This window comes from Spodoptera frugiperda, chromosome 11 (assembly GCF_023101765.2).
Source record: "Spodoptera frugiperda isolate SF20-4 chromosome 11, AGI-APGP_CSIRO_Sfru_2.0, whole genome shotgun sequence".
Lineage (NCBI taxonomy): Eukaryota > Metazoa > Arthropoda > Insecta > Lepidoptera > Noctuidae > Spodoptera > Spodoptera frugiperda.
This window is the reverse complement of record NC_064222.1, coordinates 10712666-10729477: the sequence shown is the minus strand read 5'-3', so window position 1 is coordinate 10729477 and position 16812 is coordinate 10712666. Positions and strand designations below refer to the sequence as shown.

Genomic DNA, 16812 nt, shown 5'->3' with positions numbered 1-16812 from the left:
AACAGTCATTCAGGGCTTTATACCAAAATTTTCTAGTTTTCGGATCAAAGGACCAGTACTATGGGTTGCTATGAGTTTAGTGAGGAAAGACGACTACGACCTACCTATTTATTGTTGAGCTAGAAAGTAACACTTTTTTAAATAAAACACACACTTATTCAATCAACTTTGCTTTATTTCACATAACTCTAGGTATAATACAAAACACTCTTATAATTACGGATATGTTTCAATCAATAAAATATAAATAAATACTTCATTTCTGACTATACGTCACTTCATGGCACCCATCGTATTTCAGTGGTAAGGCACCTCGAATTATTTACAAAAAAGAAGTAAAAACCAAAATAAGGAAAAAACAATAAAAGATCTCAAACTAGTAGATAAATTTGGACTTGTATAAAAAAGACGCTTCGTACCAATCATCAAGTTTTCTTGATTGTCAGATGAAAAATACACACAACACTATAGTATAAGATTTTAAAAAATCGCTTTAAACGATTGATTTTAACGTGGATGCAGGTGGCGGCTTGTCGTTCTACGTGGAGGACTAAGGGACAGGCCTTATTCAGCAGTAGACGCCTCTCGGCTGATGATGATGATGAAACGATTAACAATTTATGAAAGTACACACTAACAATACTATATTTTTTTAGTTTTTACATTCCACGATGACCAGCATCATTTTAGATTCTTATTTCCAAATAAAATTCAGTAACAATTAATTCGGTTTTAACATAACGATATTAGAAATCAACTTAATAGTCCTTCGTAAAAAAATCACAAGCCATTCCGTTTTCAATGAAATTTGCACATAAAAAAAAAACTATCAACATATAGAAATTTAAAGGTTTTTACTCGCGGAACTTGCAGCCGCTGGCCTAAAGAGTGCCATCAGACCTCCCCACAATAATTGAATAATACTGCCTAACATTTCTAGAATGTACACAAATGGTCCTTCCTTGGGTTTCGCTACTTCCCTATCATTATCCCAACCAAAACCATCATCGTCATCGTTCCACGTATCATTCTTAGCTTCTATTTGGGCTCCGCTTCGAGAGAACCCACTGGCTTTGGCTAGAACTGGCAGATAGTTTGAGTAGAGAGTGATTTTCTCTGGTTTCTTATCAGCCTTCGGGAGTACAGCATCAGGAGACACTTCTTCAACATCCCTCTCCTTTGAAATGTCATTGTCGATCGGTTTCACATCTTGTTTGTTCAGGTCCTGGTCTTCTTGCAGTTCTATCTTGCCCCACGCTTTGTCTGATGGTGTCGTTGGCCCCGATTTTGCCTGACTTTGACCTTCAGTCTTTGAGACGTTCAGACCGAGGAATCTGAAATAAAAGAGATGATTTGTTTTTTAAACGAGTTTGTAATGAGTTTAAATCTTTGACTGCCAATAGAAAACTGTTGAAGGCAAATCCTCCGCTAACGTCGGTCACCTGTGACCACCATGGCGTTCATTGTGTTAATAATAAATAGAGAATCAATAAAATGTATTTCAAGTTCTCTAGATGAAAGAATTTAATAAATGTTATCTAATATAAAAACTGTTGGAAAGATTTATTATGTTGCGAGAGTTTGGTCCTTCGAGACAGAACCATTTATTGTAGAGATCTCTTGGGACCAAAATATATATTTTGATTTAGTATTTGTTGTAAGATTTAGTTTTATTATTTATTTATGTCTATCAACTGTATGGTCCCAAATGCGACTGTCTAGGAAGGGGTCTGTGATCAATTCGATTTTTTACTGTCGTGATTCTCAGCAAAAGCACACAGTCTAGATTCATAACATATAAATGGTTATTGGGAGCAACTTCATTTATTCAATCGCGCTTATGTTAACTACAATTGAAATTGGATAGGAATAGCGCGCTGCCTAGCGATTAGCATGTTGCCCGCACACCTGCATACCTAAATCAAATGAAAAGTGAGTAAAAACGTCTTGAATTTATTAATAGCCCGTAAGAATTCAATACTGGACTATAAACCTCCTCAATTAAAGAGGTGTTTGCTATAATCTCTACACTACATTTGCTAGGAGATTAATGAGATAACGTCATACTCACTTGTAAATAGGCGAAGTGATTCTCTCAGCGATGTTACTAGCTATTTGATGGTAGACATCTATCGGTGGGTTGGTACCCATGGTGGTGGGGTGTGTGGTGTACACAGACACCACGTTCTCGTTCACTGGCAGGCTGATGCATTGTTGGGTCAACTGTAACAATTAAAGAACAATGGGTGAGCATACTTAGATCCTAGCTATGCATAAAGTAAAAATATAAATATGTGAGTCACTGTCGTAAAATAACATGGAATTATAAACAGTTGGCCTACAATGGAACAGAAATATATGTCACTGTAGTTGGTCAAAAGTAGGTCAGTTATATGGTAAGTGAAGTGAGCATAATTCCAAAACTAATCAGTATTCTTATATTTCAGCCTGGGTAAGAAGATTTAGCAAAAAATCGATGATTAACGCTAATGAATAACCCTTAATTTTGTTGAAGGGGTTGAAATTCAATGACTCCTTGGATGAGGTGAAAGGGAGTGTCAAACTCATACTGACTAAAAATCACCCCGTTCCTACTCCTGCCCTGCGAGCCGGAACCCTAGTAAACCCGTAAGATAGTCCGCAGCTCCGGGTCTGAATCACCCTGGGATAATAAGGGATTTTCTGCAGCCAATTCATCCTACAAACCGTTTCTCACTGTCATTCTTCCAAAACAAATACATTTATCATCCATGTATCATGTCATACCAATCACATACCGTTTAGTATCAGGTTAGTTTAGTACATACATCGGCGTGACCATGTCAGTACTTGGGTCATTGCAATCGTTATCCTCATATCCCTGAGGCTCCATTGTGTTTCGCAGCACGACACATTGCGTCACTCATCATTATTCGTTTGTTTATATGTTTGTATCATTGGTTTTTGTTGTGGGCCTACTTTAATTATTATAAGTTGAGTTGGTTCTGATACTGTTTTAAGTAATCTCTTAATTGCTTGTTCCTAATGTTTGTGATTTGGGACGATTAAAGAAGCATAGTCAATGTTTTCCTATTTTAAAATTCCTAATGACCAAAAGGACCGGTGATACACTTGTAACTCCCCTGATATTGCTGCTGCGTAACGTGTAGCAGGTTCGATTCCCGCACGGAGCGACTCTTTGTGTGATCTACAAATTGTTGTTTAGGGTCTGGGCATCATACATCATAAACGCACCGAGACACAGAAAAAATAAATAGAGAGGGGCATACATACATCATAATTGCAACCACGACACAGGAGAAAATACAAGAGTTCGCCAATGTTCTTTTAAAAAAAATTAGGCATGTCTCTTGACGGCCCTGATTCGATTCATCAGGTTATGCGTCTGTTTGTTTGCCCTATATCAGATCATAATTATCTTTCATTCCATAACAAGCGTGCCCTATATTACAATGATGATAAACATCTACAACCCACTACAGTATTTAATAATATGACTCATCCATATGCACTTGTACTTACTCCTTTATCGCCCTACAGAGATAATGTAATGTTTAGCTTATGTATATGTTGCATAGTGGGAACAGAATATTCTGCTTCATATTCCAACAATATTATACAAACTTACTCCATAATATTTACATAAAAGCAGCTGCATCCCACCCACATGGAAAGACCCTTTTTATGGTTAAAAGAAAAAGTGTTTTCTTATCAAACAGTTAAGGTCCACATCACTTTCACTCGGCTTGTAGAATACATGTAAAGAGCTTTTAACCCTAAAATATTTACTTAGTACATGTACATAGGTAGTCGTGTACCTATGTGTGTGTGTGTGTGTGTGTGTGTGTGTAGGTGTTAACACATCACTATTCAAAAAGGTAAAACGTATCAAAAGATGGAGATTTGGAAGTATGATCGAGAAGTTTGTGGACAGAAGGACCATTATTGTATTTTTTATGTAAGTTTATCAAGTTAATTCATATAAAAGTATGCTGTCCACTTAGATTAATTTTGGTCATGGCATTCTGTACACAATTTTTATCGGGATAGACTGTACAATACAAGGTTTTGTGAATCGGAGCTGCGGACTATGTAATGGGTTAAAGTAGGCTCAAAGTAGGAGTAGGAACGGGGTGGTTTTTTGTCAGTAAGGGCATCAATGTTTTTTATGATATTTAAATAAGGAAGAACATATTCTGCTGCTATTGATTTTTCTACCTAAAACAACATCAATGAATCTCTTTAAATCACATTCGTACCAACTGGTCCTTCTGTCACATCACCCGCAGACTATAAGTCGATACCGTCGCCATCTCACGTTTGAACTATAAAACAACAAAATAGTTGGTGCCAAAGGTGAATGCTAAACACCTTTATAGTTTCTTAGTTTCCTCTTGAACTTACATTTTGGTTCCGATCTCTGAATACGTTATGTGCCGTCGTGTTCTTAAGTTATAAATTAGGTTTAGAGCCCGACTTGTGTAGTTAGAGTAAGTTTTCCCATTTGGGGGTTTGTGTCTTTTGAGTTTACCTATTTACAATATGTACTAAAAAGTTGATGAGTCTACCCCTTTTTTTGAGGGGAGAAAATCATTCAATGACTTCTCCTGCCTTAGGCGAGGCAAGAGGGAGTATTTAATGACTAAAAACTACCCCGTTCCTACACCTGCTTTTCGAGCCGGAGCGTCTACCCCTACCTATCCCGTAGGTATGGTAACCGTAGACTGAAGCCTACTACGCGTGGAAGTTATGGATATAAACCCCTCTCCAGCTCATAGTTCAGCAGTGGAACATCACCGACTGTTGATGTGTTATGAAGAAGCCTTAGAACAAATTGAATTATCAATTTACCTATGTACCTATATTATTATTTCTCATTAGGGACTATCCTAATGTAAGTACTAACTTATATTATTATACGTAGCCTTAGAAACGTCGGTATAAAAAACAAATGAGGATAAATAAATTTTAGTTTTCCTTTTTATTATCATTATATCCCAATGCCACATTTAACGACCACGCTTATTATTAGCAAGAATTTATTTCAATAGAAGTTATAATAAAAAAAAATGTTTCCAAAATTTCCGAAATTAAAAAGGAACTCCGATGACTAGACTTGACCCCACCCATCAATTTCCCGGCCGCAGCGCGTTACTTAACATGATCTAACCGAAGCGATGCATCCTTGTGACCAATGCCAGCCCGTCGCATGCGCATCACGTCCACACAATGCCACATTTTGTGTGAGGACCTGTTGGTCCTTTTGTACGATGTGGTCCTTCGGCATTTTTTTGTTTATTTCCTCGTTAGTAGTAATGATTTTACTGAGGTTTATGTTGTTTGTTTTTGATAAAATTGATGAATTGTACTAGTAGTCGTTTTAATTCTGTAATACTAACAGAATAAATAACTTTTCAAGTATATTTGTTCATCTTGACTGAATTTAGTTTTATAACTTTATCAAATCAATTTAAAATCAACTTTTACGCATCTATAGTTGTGTACAGGTAGTATCAGAGATGATCTATTATACGACAGTTAACAAAAACGATACTTTTCTATGCATTTTGTAGGAAATTACAACTTATGACGTCATCAAATTTTTGCGTCAAATAGCACACTTATTTCTCAAATTAATGTGTGATTATTTTAAGATATTTTATTGTATTGAAAATAATTTCTTCACGTCCTAGGAAACTACCCTATTTTAAAATGTTCCAACTATATGCAATAAATCGACACCAGCAATTTATACTACGCTAACTCGAAATTTGGAAAAAACTTTTTTTATGCCAAGTTGCTTAAAATGTGTGTTTACATACGTCATAAAAAAATTGAGAAGAAATATGCAAAAATAAGAAAGTTAAAAATCTTATAAAACGCTAAGTAAAGGTACTTTTTGAAATCACTCGATTTATGTTACGCCAACTATTATTAGCGGAGTGTGCGCGGGGATCACTTTGGTCAAAATCTGTGCAACACTGCGCTAACTCATAGTTGGCGTAGTTTAGTGCGTTCGTGTATATACTTGTTCGTTTGTAAAATGAACTACTTAGCGACTTTTACATAGTTAATACTTATGTGTTAACGTATTAATTAGTTTATTAATGGTACGCTGACTATTCTTTTTGTAAGTAAGTACATGTTCTTTATAAAAATATTGAAATATGCATCAGATGATTGATCATGCACTACGACGTCCCGTACTACACTACGCTAACATAAGTTAGACGTGTATAAGATGTAATTTTTTTTTTATGAATTACGTTTATATACGGCTAACTTGCGCTAAATCAAAAAATAGAAATAATCAAGGAAATATAAATATGAGATATTACAATGAATAAATTAAATATTAAGCATACCAAATTTCAAAAAAGTATCTTAATTAATGTAAAAGTTATCACGTTTTTCCCTTTAAACGCCTCTACTGTAAAGTACGCTTTTTGAGTTAGCGCAGTATAAATTGCTGGTGTCGAAATACTTGAACTATAGGCCCTTTTGGGCGCCATAAAAGCACTTACACTCTACTTACTTATAAAAAGAATGGGTAACATTCGATTCAATAACAGGTAATTTTGCAAATAATACAGTAATTAATATTTATTTTAGATAATAGGTAATGTATCTATTATAATAACATAACTATCATAATAACATATTATGGTTTAAATGCGCACTAATAGTTTAAATTAGTAAACTTATTTACCAAACTATTTTCCCTTTCACAAGGAAAACTAAAAATATACCCATCAAATTGAAAACACTAACCGCATTCGCTGTCGATGACGCGCGAGCCCTTTTAAACAACAAAATGGCCGCCCATTAGGTCAACATTCATTGTTTTATTAAGACCTAAGTACACTATAAACTAAAACAAAATATGTTTAATTAATTTCATTGACGCAGGTCGAGTGATATGTATGTATAATAAAGTGACGTTTGTATGTTGTTACATATTAGGCGCACGGTCGTTAGAATGAGCGTAGTCATCATCTCATTGTCCTGCCAGGCTGTATACGACCTCAGGGGACAGGGATCAATGTCTTTGTTAAAGAGAATTATTGTTAATTATGTTGCTATGGTTACCATGGAGAGGACACGTTAGCACAACGATAGTTTTGGAGCTGCGGACAACCCTCAGAGCTGCGGACTACCTAGCGGGTTACCAGGGCTCCGGTTCGAAGAGCAGGAGTAGAAACGGGGTGGTTTTTAGTCAGTAAGAGTCTGACAATTCCTCTCGCTTCACCCAAGGTGGGAGAAGTCATTGGATAATTTTCCCGATAATAGATATCCGATCATTGTTCCAGTAACTAAATGTGTTCCTCCCAATCAACGAAGGAATCACTTTAAAATTGCATTATCGATCCCTCAATCGATTACCCTCGAAAAAAAGCACACCGATAATAAGATTATCTAAGTAAAGGATACAAAGGACCAATGGCTAATGTTGAGAAATTACTTTGTTATCTAATTTATTTTAAAGCAAATTAATTGTAGTGTTCTCCATCGTGTCGATCGTTCTTAGTTTATTCTATAAACCTCATTTGGTTTCTGCTCAAAGATAGTGGCATTCTCCGATGTGGTCTTTTTTATGTTACACTGCTAAATAATATTATGTATCTAAAATTTATTGCAGAAATTAAGCACATTAAGATAATTACCATTGTAGACATGTATTAATATACACATAATTTAATTTATTACTACTTTGCAAAACATCGAGAGTTAGCAATGGGTTTTTTTATTATAAGTTGATCAAAATGGCACACAAAACTTCGCATTTCCTACATCATTATTAGTTAATTTAATAGATTAAAAACGAACCAATAAATCAGGAGAAACCTTTTAACTTTCAATAGGTACTATAATTAAATTCCAATATGTGTTATTTTTAAGTAAAAAAAATCTGCGTTCCCGTTAAATTTTGAAATGGAAAGTACCGCTTCGCGAACGAGTTTGGAGTCAAGATTGAATATGGTCTTTTGGTACATAATTAAGGCTTATTTTTTGGATAAGTAATTTACCTTTAATGTACATTTACGATTATGATGTATCGTAGTATGACGTGTTTAAGGCGAGAGCAAGACTGATACTGAATATCTTCAAACAACAGTCAATATTAATAACTGAATTCGGATCCAAAAATCTATCCTAATCTAAAGGTTTTGTACTGGACTACTGATTTTGTGACTAATAGTCTAAGTTAGGTACTCCTTAGTCAATTAGATACCAGCCAATAAAAGTCCCATCAAAATCGGTCCAGTGATTTCAGTGATTAGCGAGAACAAACAATTTTTGTCTGTCTATCTGCAGACAGACAAAAATTGTAAAACATATTATTTTGGTTCATGTTTTGTATGTATATTAATATGCGTGTAGTAAAAAGTAGTTATTTCAATATTACAAATGGACATTCCAATTTTATTTATTAGTTTAGATTTAGACATCTACTAGAATTTTGTCTGGTATTTATATGTTAATACTATACAAATTTCTAGACCAGAATCCGAATTCTCGGCCAAAATTTTTATTATTTTAAACCATATGAAAGAATTATCGCTAAATTTATAAAAATAAAAAAGCTTAACAGATCATAGCGATTAAATTAACATTAATTGGCCAATTCAAACAATATGTAAAACCAATTGGAAAGTAAACAATATCGCCGATCATTAGTTATAACAGGTTTTTATGCTACTAAGCATTATAAAATCTATTAAAAAATTTACAACTATTAAACATGACATTTTTATCGACATGATAATTAATAATATTGATAATGCGTTTAAATATACTACACCAAAATAGCCAATTTTTACTAGGTAAAATGTATCCAATTGCAAACTTGGATACTTGTATGTTTGTTCATTGGAAAATCATTAAACATATCTTAGTGAATGTGCCGTGTACCTAGCTCTAATTTTTCTATTCTATATGAATAATTATTTTACAATTCGTGATTGAAAAACATTAAGCATTTTCGTGAAAAGTTAGGTAATTTGGCAGTTCCATCCCTAAGTTTCTGAAAGCAGAGCTTTCCTGTGTTAAAGTTTACGAATACTCAAAACCCTGTCTCCTGCTTGTGTAGGCAAAGATACTATAATGTCGATTTCAGTTCTTATATTATATATTAAGTGTGGGAGAGCCATGCTTCGACACGAATGGGTCCAGGCTCGACCGGAGTGATACCACGGCCTCACAGAAAACCGACGTGAAACAACGCTTGCGTTGTGTTTCGTTTTGTGAGTGAGGTTACCGAAGGCCTAATTACCCCCTTTCCAATCTTCCTAATCCCCGATACCCCAATAACCCTTGAATTCATAACCTCTAAAAGGTCGGCAACGGCAACGCACTTGTAACGTCTCTAGTGTTTCAGATGTCCATGGGCGGCACGGCGTTTGCTTATCATCAGGTGATCCGTCAGGTCGTTTACCGTATAAAAAAATACTACACTAGCGGAATGAACCAAGTTATTTATGTGTCCTCTTGAATAAGGTTTATTTTAAATGACAGATAGATATTATTCATTTGTCATAATATTGAAATACTAAAATGTTTTATGTTACATGCACGATACCGCGGATTCATTCGCGAAAGCTGTTATAATCGAATTTCTGAATATTGTGGGTAACTTAAACTTGTTTCATACGCTGCGGTTCATTGACCTATTGAACTCTTTCCGATATTTGCCATCGGGTTTGTTTGTATTTTGAGTTAAATTTTTATTCAGAAGTTGTTCCAATAACGTGTTTGAAAAATATTTCTGAAACAGGTATTGTTTTTGGAAGAATGCAAGAGATACCAAAATGTAAATTACCGTAAATCGATGCGTGCGAAAAGAAAAACTTAACCACACTTTAGATAAAGTATAGTTATTGTGTCACATTGACAAATACTATTTTCTAAACGAATAACCCTTGGCACCTCAGAGGTCGGCAGTTAACACCCCACTTGTTGCAATATTGGCAGAAACCCAGCTGCAGTCATATATCTATACTTACTGATATATAAAGCTGAAGAGTTTGTTTGTTTGAACGCGCTAATCTCTGGAAATACTGACCCGATTTCAATATTTATTTTTGTGTTGAATAGTGCATTTATCGAGGCTATCAAACAGCGTGCTATGACTAATAAGAGCCAAAATAGAGCGAAAGCAGCTAGTAGTATTTATAACTAGTAAAGGTAGGTAATTTCGAGCTGAATATATACTCATGAGGTTTTCAGTTTTAGTTCGACCTTCCGTATCGAAAAAAAGGAATCACGCATATTGGTCCATAAACCTCGACGTAATCGGTGAACATATGTAGAAAAAAAACACTCTAGCCGAATTGAGAACCTCCTCCTTTTCGGGAAGTCGGTTAAAAATCTTTAGAAAATAAAATCTCTCCAAAAATAAAACTTTTTTTTCTCTAAATGCACTGATTTCCATAGCGATAAGTAAATTACTTGAGCTCTCCCATCACATCAGCCCATAACACTTATCAATTGTTTTTCATCTGTCGCAGTAAGTTGGTTACATGAGAGGTCATCTTTGGAGCATCGGTACTTATCCTATAGTTCGGTAGTTTCACCAGTGGCTGTTGCATACAATGGTGCTTACAAAAAAGGGAAATAGGGCCAGAAACGAAATGGAGAAAACAATATATTTAAGTCCCCAATGTTTTAATGGTTAGTTCCCAAAAGACCAATCATCCGATAACTTCTCCCGCCTTGGGTGAGGCGAGAGGGAGTGTCAGACTTTTACTGACTAAAAACCGCCCTGTTCCTACTCCTACTTTGAGCCGAAGCCTCTGTAACCTAGCTGTTACGTTGTCCACAGCTCTGGATAACGGGTTGGAATCACAATTTGAAAGAGATCAGGTTTATCAAAGAACGCACCGGCCCGACCACTAGTGATTGTAGTCCCTTAAGGTCATGTTACGTAGTACTTTTATTTATTAACTTTTATTTCATTTGACTTTTATGACATCTGTGAGAAAAGTTGCTTCAAATGTGATATCTGATCTCGAGCTGCGGACTACTTTGTGGGGGTTCCGTCTCGAAAAGAAGGAGTAAGAGCAGGGTATTTTTTAGTCAGTAAGAGTCTGACACTTCCACTCGCCTCGCCCATGGCGAGAGAAGTAATTGGATGATTTTCCCCCCTTAAAAAAAGGCATGACATACGATATACCACATCATTCATTTATTTCATGTCATCCACGAGAAAAGTTGCTTCAAAAGCATTGCCATCAACACTGCCAACATTGCACGGTCGAATTGAACAAATACCAATGATATTAGATTAGTCTAGTACACAAATATAGTACCTAGGCATACAAATCTCAGTGTTATCAAAATCTAAATCCAGTTCAATCCTAGGCCGTCTTTGTTTGACGAACATGTCTCATTAGCAAACACTCTGCCCGTCTGTCTGTCCATAATATTTGTCCGTTGGCCATAACTATATCACAAAGGTGCCGAACGACCCTGATATATTATAATGTACAGGAAATCAGAGAGTAGTAGGAAGGTACCACTTGTAAGTAGATCTTCAGACATAATATAATCAGCAGCAAGGATCAACTTGTGGTAAGTAGTCAAATAAATCAAACTAATTTTATAAATGTAAGAGTTACATGTTTGTACATCAACCACGCTGACATTACTCAACGGATTTTGATGAAATTTATATGCAGACAGGGTATGAGCTGACTTGGGCGATAGAATACTTTTTATCTCATGGGAACGCGGGCGAAGCTGCTGACAGTAGCTAGTAAATAATTAAGAAATGCCCATAGACTACCGCAACACCAGAGGAGATACAAGTGCGTTGCTGGCTTTTTTAAAAGAGCATTTTCTAGTCAGGACCTTTACCTTACTTTACAAAAACAAGCTCTCAATTTATTGCCTGCTGTAGAGGATGAGTCAACGGCTGGTGACCTATTTGTTGCTGGTTCGATTTCCGTAAATATCTAGTATATAAAATTTCCATGTCACAATGTTAGTTACCGTACTTCTCCGAATTTACATATACCGATTTTTACCAAATTTTATATGCGTATTCAGTAGGTCTGAGAATCAGCTACTATCTATTTTCCATACCCCTAAGTGATAAGGGTTGTTCACTCTTAAGTTATTTTTTTTTTTATTTTGCGACGATATAATTTATAAGGCAAAACAACGTTTGCCGGGTCAGCTAGTATCTCTATAACAATAGTTTATTATCAAATAACAATATCAATAACGAACCTAGTACTAGTCTAGTCTGTATTTGTTATCAATGTTTTATTTTTTCCTTTTTGCAGTCACGTCCAACGACTTTGTCGGTCAATGGCGTGACGAGCCGATTTTCTCACTCCGACTGTTGAACTATGAAATAATATCGTTACATAAGTATTTAGTTTTCTTTGAGCTGTTATCTAAGATAACGTAATTTATTTATAAGTGCTTTTTCACTGAGATTATTTGTATTATAAGAATATGTGTTTTAGTAGGATACTTTAATTGTGTTAAGATCTGCTAGATATATGAGTGAAACGTTTATAAACAGACCATATGGGTAAGTGGTATTGGATCGCGATCGGTTTTAAGTGTGGGGAGATCCAAGCGTAGGCACGAATGGGCCAGCTCGACCGGAGTGATACCACGACCTCACCGAAAACCGACGTGAAACAAAGCTTTCGTTGTGTGAGTGAGGTTACCGGAGACCCAATTACCCCACTTCCCAATCTTCCCAATCCCAACTCTTAAATAAGGTATTTACCCCCAAAAACCGGCCATGCACTTGTAACTTGGTGTTTTGACGTCCGTTGACGACGATCGCCGTCGTTGCTTACCATCAGACGATACGTCTACTAGTTTACCGGTTTATACATACAAATACTATTCGGTACGATCAGAATACCAGATGTAGTCTTAACTTTGTGAATGGTTTGTTTACAAACACTTCACACATTGCTGCCCAGTTGTTGCAGTGGCTGGGCAACTGACTGCAGTAGAAATTGTCGCGGGTTTGATTTCCGTACGGGACAACTCTTTGTGTGATCCATAGATTTTTGTTTCAGGTCTAGGTGTGATAAGTGTGTGAACTCGTATGTTTGTAAACGCACCCACGACACAAAAAAAATACCTAGAAGCAACGATTTAAAAAAAGTTTATTTCATAAGATTACGTTGTTTATTTTTCCAACTTCACTTTGTTTTTAGTTTACTTTAATTATTTATCTAATACCTACCTTGGGTAGGTAAACCTCAACAAATTAACTATTCTACTTAGGCCAGATATTCTAGAAATTTACGCATAGAAACATGTTTAAACAATCCATAGGTCCATCCATATTATAAATATTTTATTTTTAATTTCGCCTCGTAAATATCAGGATTAATGTCGATCGCATATTTGGTGACAAAAAATCAGCTAAGAAAATTATGCAAGTAGTACATTGACACGAGTCAACAATATGCAAGTAATATGATATCTCCACCGTATCTATCTCTGAGAGAAACGATACAAATCGATTACATTGTTGTAATCGAATCGAAAATTGATTATATTAATCAAAAACTGCCTCGTGGTTCGAGTTGTGGCAAGTGCGAGTGCCGGGCACGGAGTCTGTGACGGGGTTTCGGGTTCGATTTCGAGGTTGGGCAAAGTATAGCTAGGCTTATTTCGATTTTTCGAAAATTTCTCAGTAGTAGCACGGAGTCTGGAGGTTTTCCCAGTATATGGCAATAGGCTTACCCCCTATTTATTACACTTGTATCACAAATGGTGAAAAGTGTGTGTACAATGGCATTCTTGCCGTAATGTGCACCTCTGCCTACCCTTATAGGGATAAAAGGCGTGACAATTAAGCAAAAACTGAAAGATCACTTGATATAAGAAAAGTAATAAGTTTTATCTCCGACCCGGGGCTGCGGACTACCTAGCGAGTTTACCGGGGCTCCGGCTTGAAAAGCAGGAATAGGAACAGGGTGGTTTTTAGTCAGTAAGTATATGACAATCCCTCTCGCCTCTCGAAGTTATTAGATGATTTTTCTCTTAAAGAAACTGATATTATCTGTAGATGCGAAAGTATGTTTGTTTATTCTTCTTTTATATTTAACTCTTTCGGGGCTGGAGAGTGATGTAGGCTATTTTTTTTTTTTTTCATTTTATCACATAGCCAAAACACAAGCGGAAAGTCTACCTCTATCAACATAATATACCCAAACGTAACAAAAAAATCAACCCTATTACATAAAAACCATCAAAGTATTGACATAACCTACCTATCCCTTCAGGAAAAACATTGTGTGAAGTAGGTTAAAGAGTAATTCCGCTTTCATAACTCATGGGAAAACGTTGTAACAAGTTCAATAAAACGGATAGACAGTGCTAAATAATCTCCTCGGATAGAACAATGATGTTTAAGAAATAAATCAACGCGCTTAGTAATTTCTGCCGTGTGAACAAATGGTAAATGATAACATTCCACTTACTGGCGATTGGTTATAGGGTCATCTCTTTCCAATAATGGGGTAAACTGTGATAGCACAAATTGAACCCTTTTTTATGGAAGATTGAAATGATTTTATTTTTCTGTAAATAGGCTACAAAAGAGCACTTTTACACGTCAAACACGTATTTAAAAAAAAAATATCTAGATGAGGTCGGCATTTCCTAACGGACTACTCTTAGAAAAAATGCCAAAACAAACTCAGAGGTAAGATAGGGTTTTAAATCCGAAGTGGTAAGAATGCACCTCTGCCTAACCTATTGTGGCACGTAATGCCACTGTACAATGTACAGCTAGTACTGTACGTGTTATAGGTCCCATAATTATAATAGGGGGTGAGCCTATAGCTATATACTGGGTGCAATTCCAGACTCCGTGCTATTTTGGTAAAGTTTTGTTTTAATTTACTTAAAGGCTTGACGACTTACGTTTTAAAATTGTTATACTATCGACAATGTCATATTTGAAAATGATGGCACACATTATTAAGTGTATATTAATAATCATCAAAGTTATTATAGCACAATGCTTAATAAAAATGTTTAATTAGAAGTAGAAATTATATATAGAGGTAAAAGTAGAAGATCTACCAAGTTATTCAATAAACTAAAACCAAAACAATGCAGATATCAATAAATAGGCACGAAAACAAAACAAAAAAGCATCTCGACAAAAAACCACTTCTTACTTAAAAAAAAAAAAAAAACAAAAAAAAAACTTAAAACTCCACTTACCAATATCACAGCGAAATACAGCACAAACTTGCTCATTATGATTTCGAAAATTTAAATATTTTTCTTACAAATGTCCACTTTTTACTCCGTCTGAACCGAAACAGGCGGTACAGGCGCAGGCAGGTGGCGGGCGCGCACATTGAACTACAAGTGGTTGGATGCGCACACGCAGATCTACATGCTTCGCGAGTAGGGGGACCATGCGTTACTTGGAAACTCAGGACTTTGCTAGGACGTGCGCACTGTCATGATGAAACAGGATAATATGGAAATGTGTTACATAGTTTTAATGTTTTTTTCGGCAATGGTGAGTGGTCACCTTACGTGGGATGCGTTAATTTAATGTATTATCTATAGTTTGACCTAGTATGGGTTTTAAACACGATTTGAAAGGTTCTAGGACATTTTGTCCTATGTCTATGTGTTTTATGTCAAATAGCTAGAGTAAGATTAGGATTACTGTACCTATCGTTATTTATTTAGTACCTATCTACACTTTGATAAAATTACGTAGCTTCATTGACGGACAGACTGACCGACAGACTATTAGATGTTTCTTTATTTGTTAATATGTCAAAGTAACTATTTGTGGTTTAATTATAATGTTATATAAATGAATGCATGTTTTGATTATCCCTATAAATTTAAAAAATATTCTAAAAAAATATGTAATGAAATGCAATGTAATATTTTCATTAGAAATCTGTTGACCTACAACTTTTAATAGTTAATCTAAATACAGACAGAACCATTTCCATTCCATATAGAGATGTCCTATTCATCCATTCATAAATATAAATATTAGTAAAATATTTTCTTTACACGATGATCTAAGTTTCTTGTGAAAATTACTTTGTTATCGTTTACACTGATCTATAGATGTATCCGGTGTCACATGGAATCGTGGTCGCCCTACTAGGCCGCGGCCCTGCGCGCGCGCAGTCCTCCGTGCGCAGCCAACCAATTAGGTTTCATGTTCATTGACGAATTTCGTGATATTGATTTTAGTTATCTTAGTGGACAATAAATAATTAAATATTGGGATATGTTGATATTTACATTTTTGGGGATAAACAGCTGAAATTATTGCAAAGATTTAACTAATACGCTGTTTAACTTTGCTATGACTCGTAAATTATTGATTTTATTTTAGGGACCGCTCCACAATATCTGATTAAATACCAATAGAGACAGATAATTAGAATCATTTCTAATTACCGTAAGATCGAGCTTCTTTGATCCTAGCGGGTAACTTTGACCCAAACTTTGGGACCAATGAAAAACTTATGGTCTAAGTTTTTTTTTCTTACTTTGAGGTATTTATTTATTAAAGACAGATTAACAGTAGGTATACATATTATAATAAAACTATATAACACTTGATATAACATAGTTGCAGTACAAAATGTGATAGGCATACCAATCACAGATGTCTCAGAACTCTCACTAAAGTTAAAGCAAGGGGTCGAAGAGATCTAACCTATATACAATAGTTCGTTGTGACGATCCTTACATTATATACATCTTCATCTTTTACAAAGGTGAAATAATTGAAATTGTTATAATTTCTACATCAACATATACAATAACACTCACAAT

General features: G+C 35.4%; 1 protein-coding gene across 1 annotated transcript; it reads right to left on the bottom strand.

Annotated features, from left to right (window-relative positions):
• Nucleotides 1-154: 154 nt before the first annotated feature.
• Nucleotides 155-15382, bottom strand: LOC118274771 (uncharacterized). The gene is made up of 3 exons (XM_035592470.2): nucleotides 15214-15382; nucleotides 2072-2223; nucleotides 155-1334 (listed from the first exon to the last, which is right to left on the bottom strand). The coding sequence occupies exons 1-3, from the start codon at nucleotides 15247-15249 to the stop codon at nucleotides 845-847; spliced, it is 678 nt and encodes a 225-aa protein (XP_035448363.1). The 5' UTR covers nucleotides 15250-15382; the 3' UTR covers nucleotides 155-844.
• Nucleotides 15383-16812: the final 1430 nt, after the last annotated feature.

Coding starts and splice junctions, on each gene's coding strand:
- LOC118274771 (XM_035592470.2), bottom strand. CDS start 15,249: ATGAGCAAGTTTGTGCTGTATTTCGCTGTGATATTG. Junction 2,224..15,213: donor TGTATTTCGCTGTGATATTG/GTAAGTGGAGTT, acceptor TAATTGTTACAG/TTGACCCAACAATGCATCAG. Junction 1,335..2,071: donor ATCACTTCGCCTATTTACAA/GTGAGTATGACG, acceptor CTTTTATTTCAG/ATTCCTCGGTCTGAACGTCT.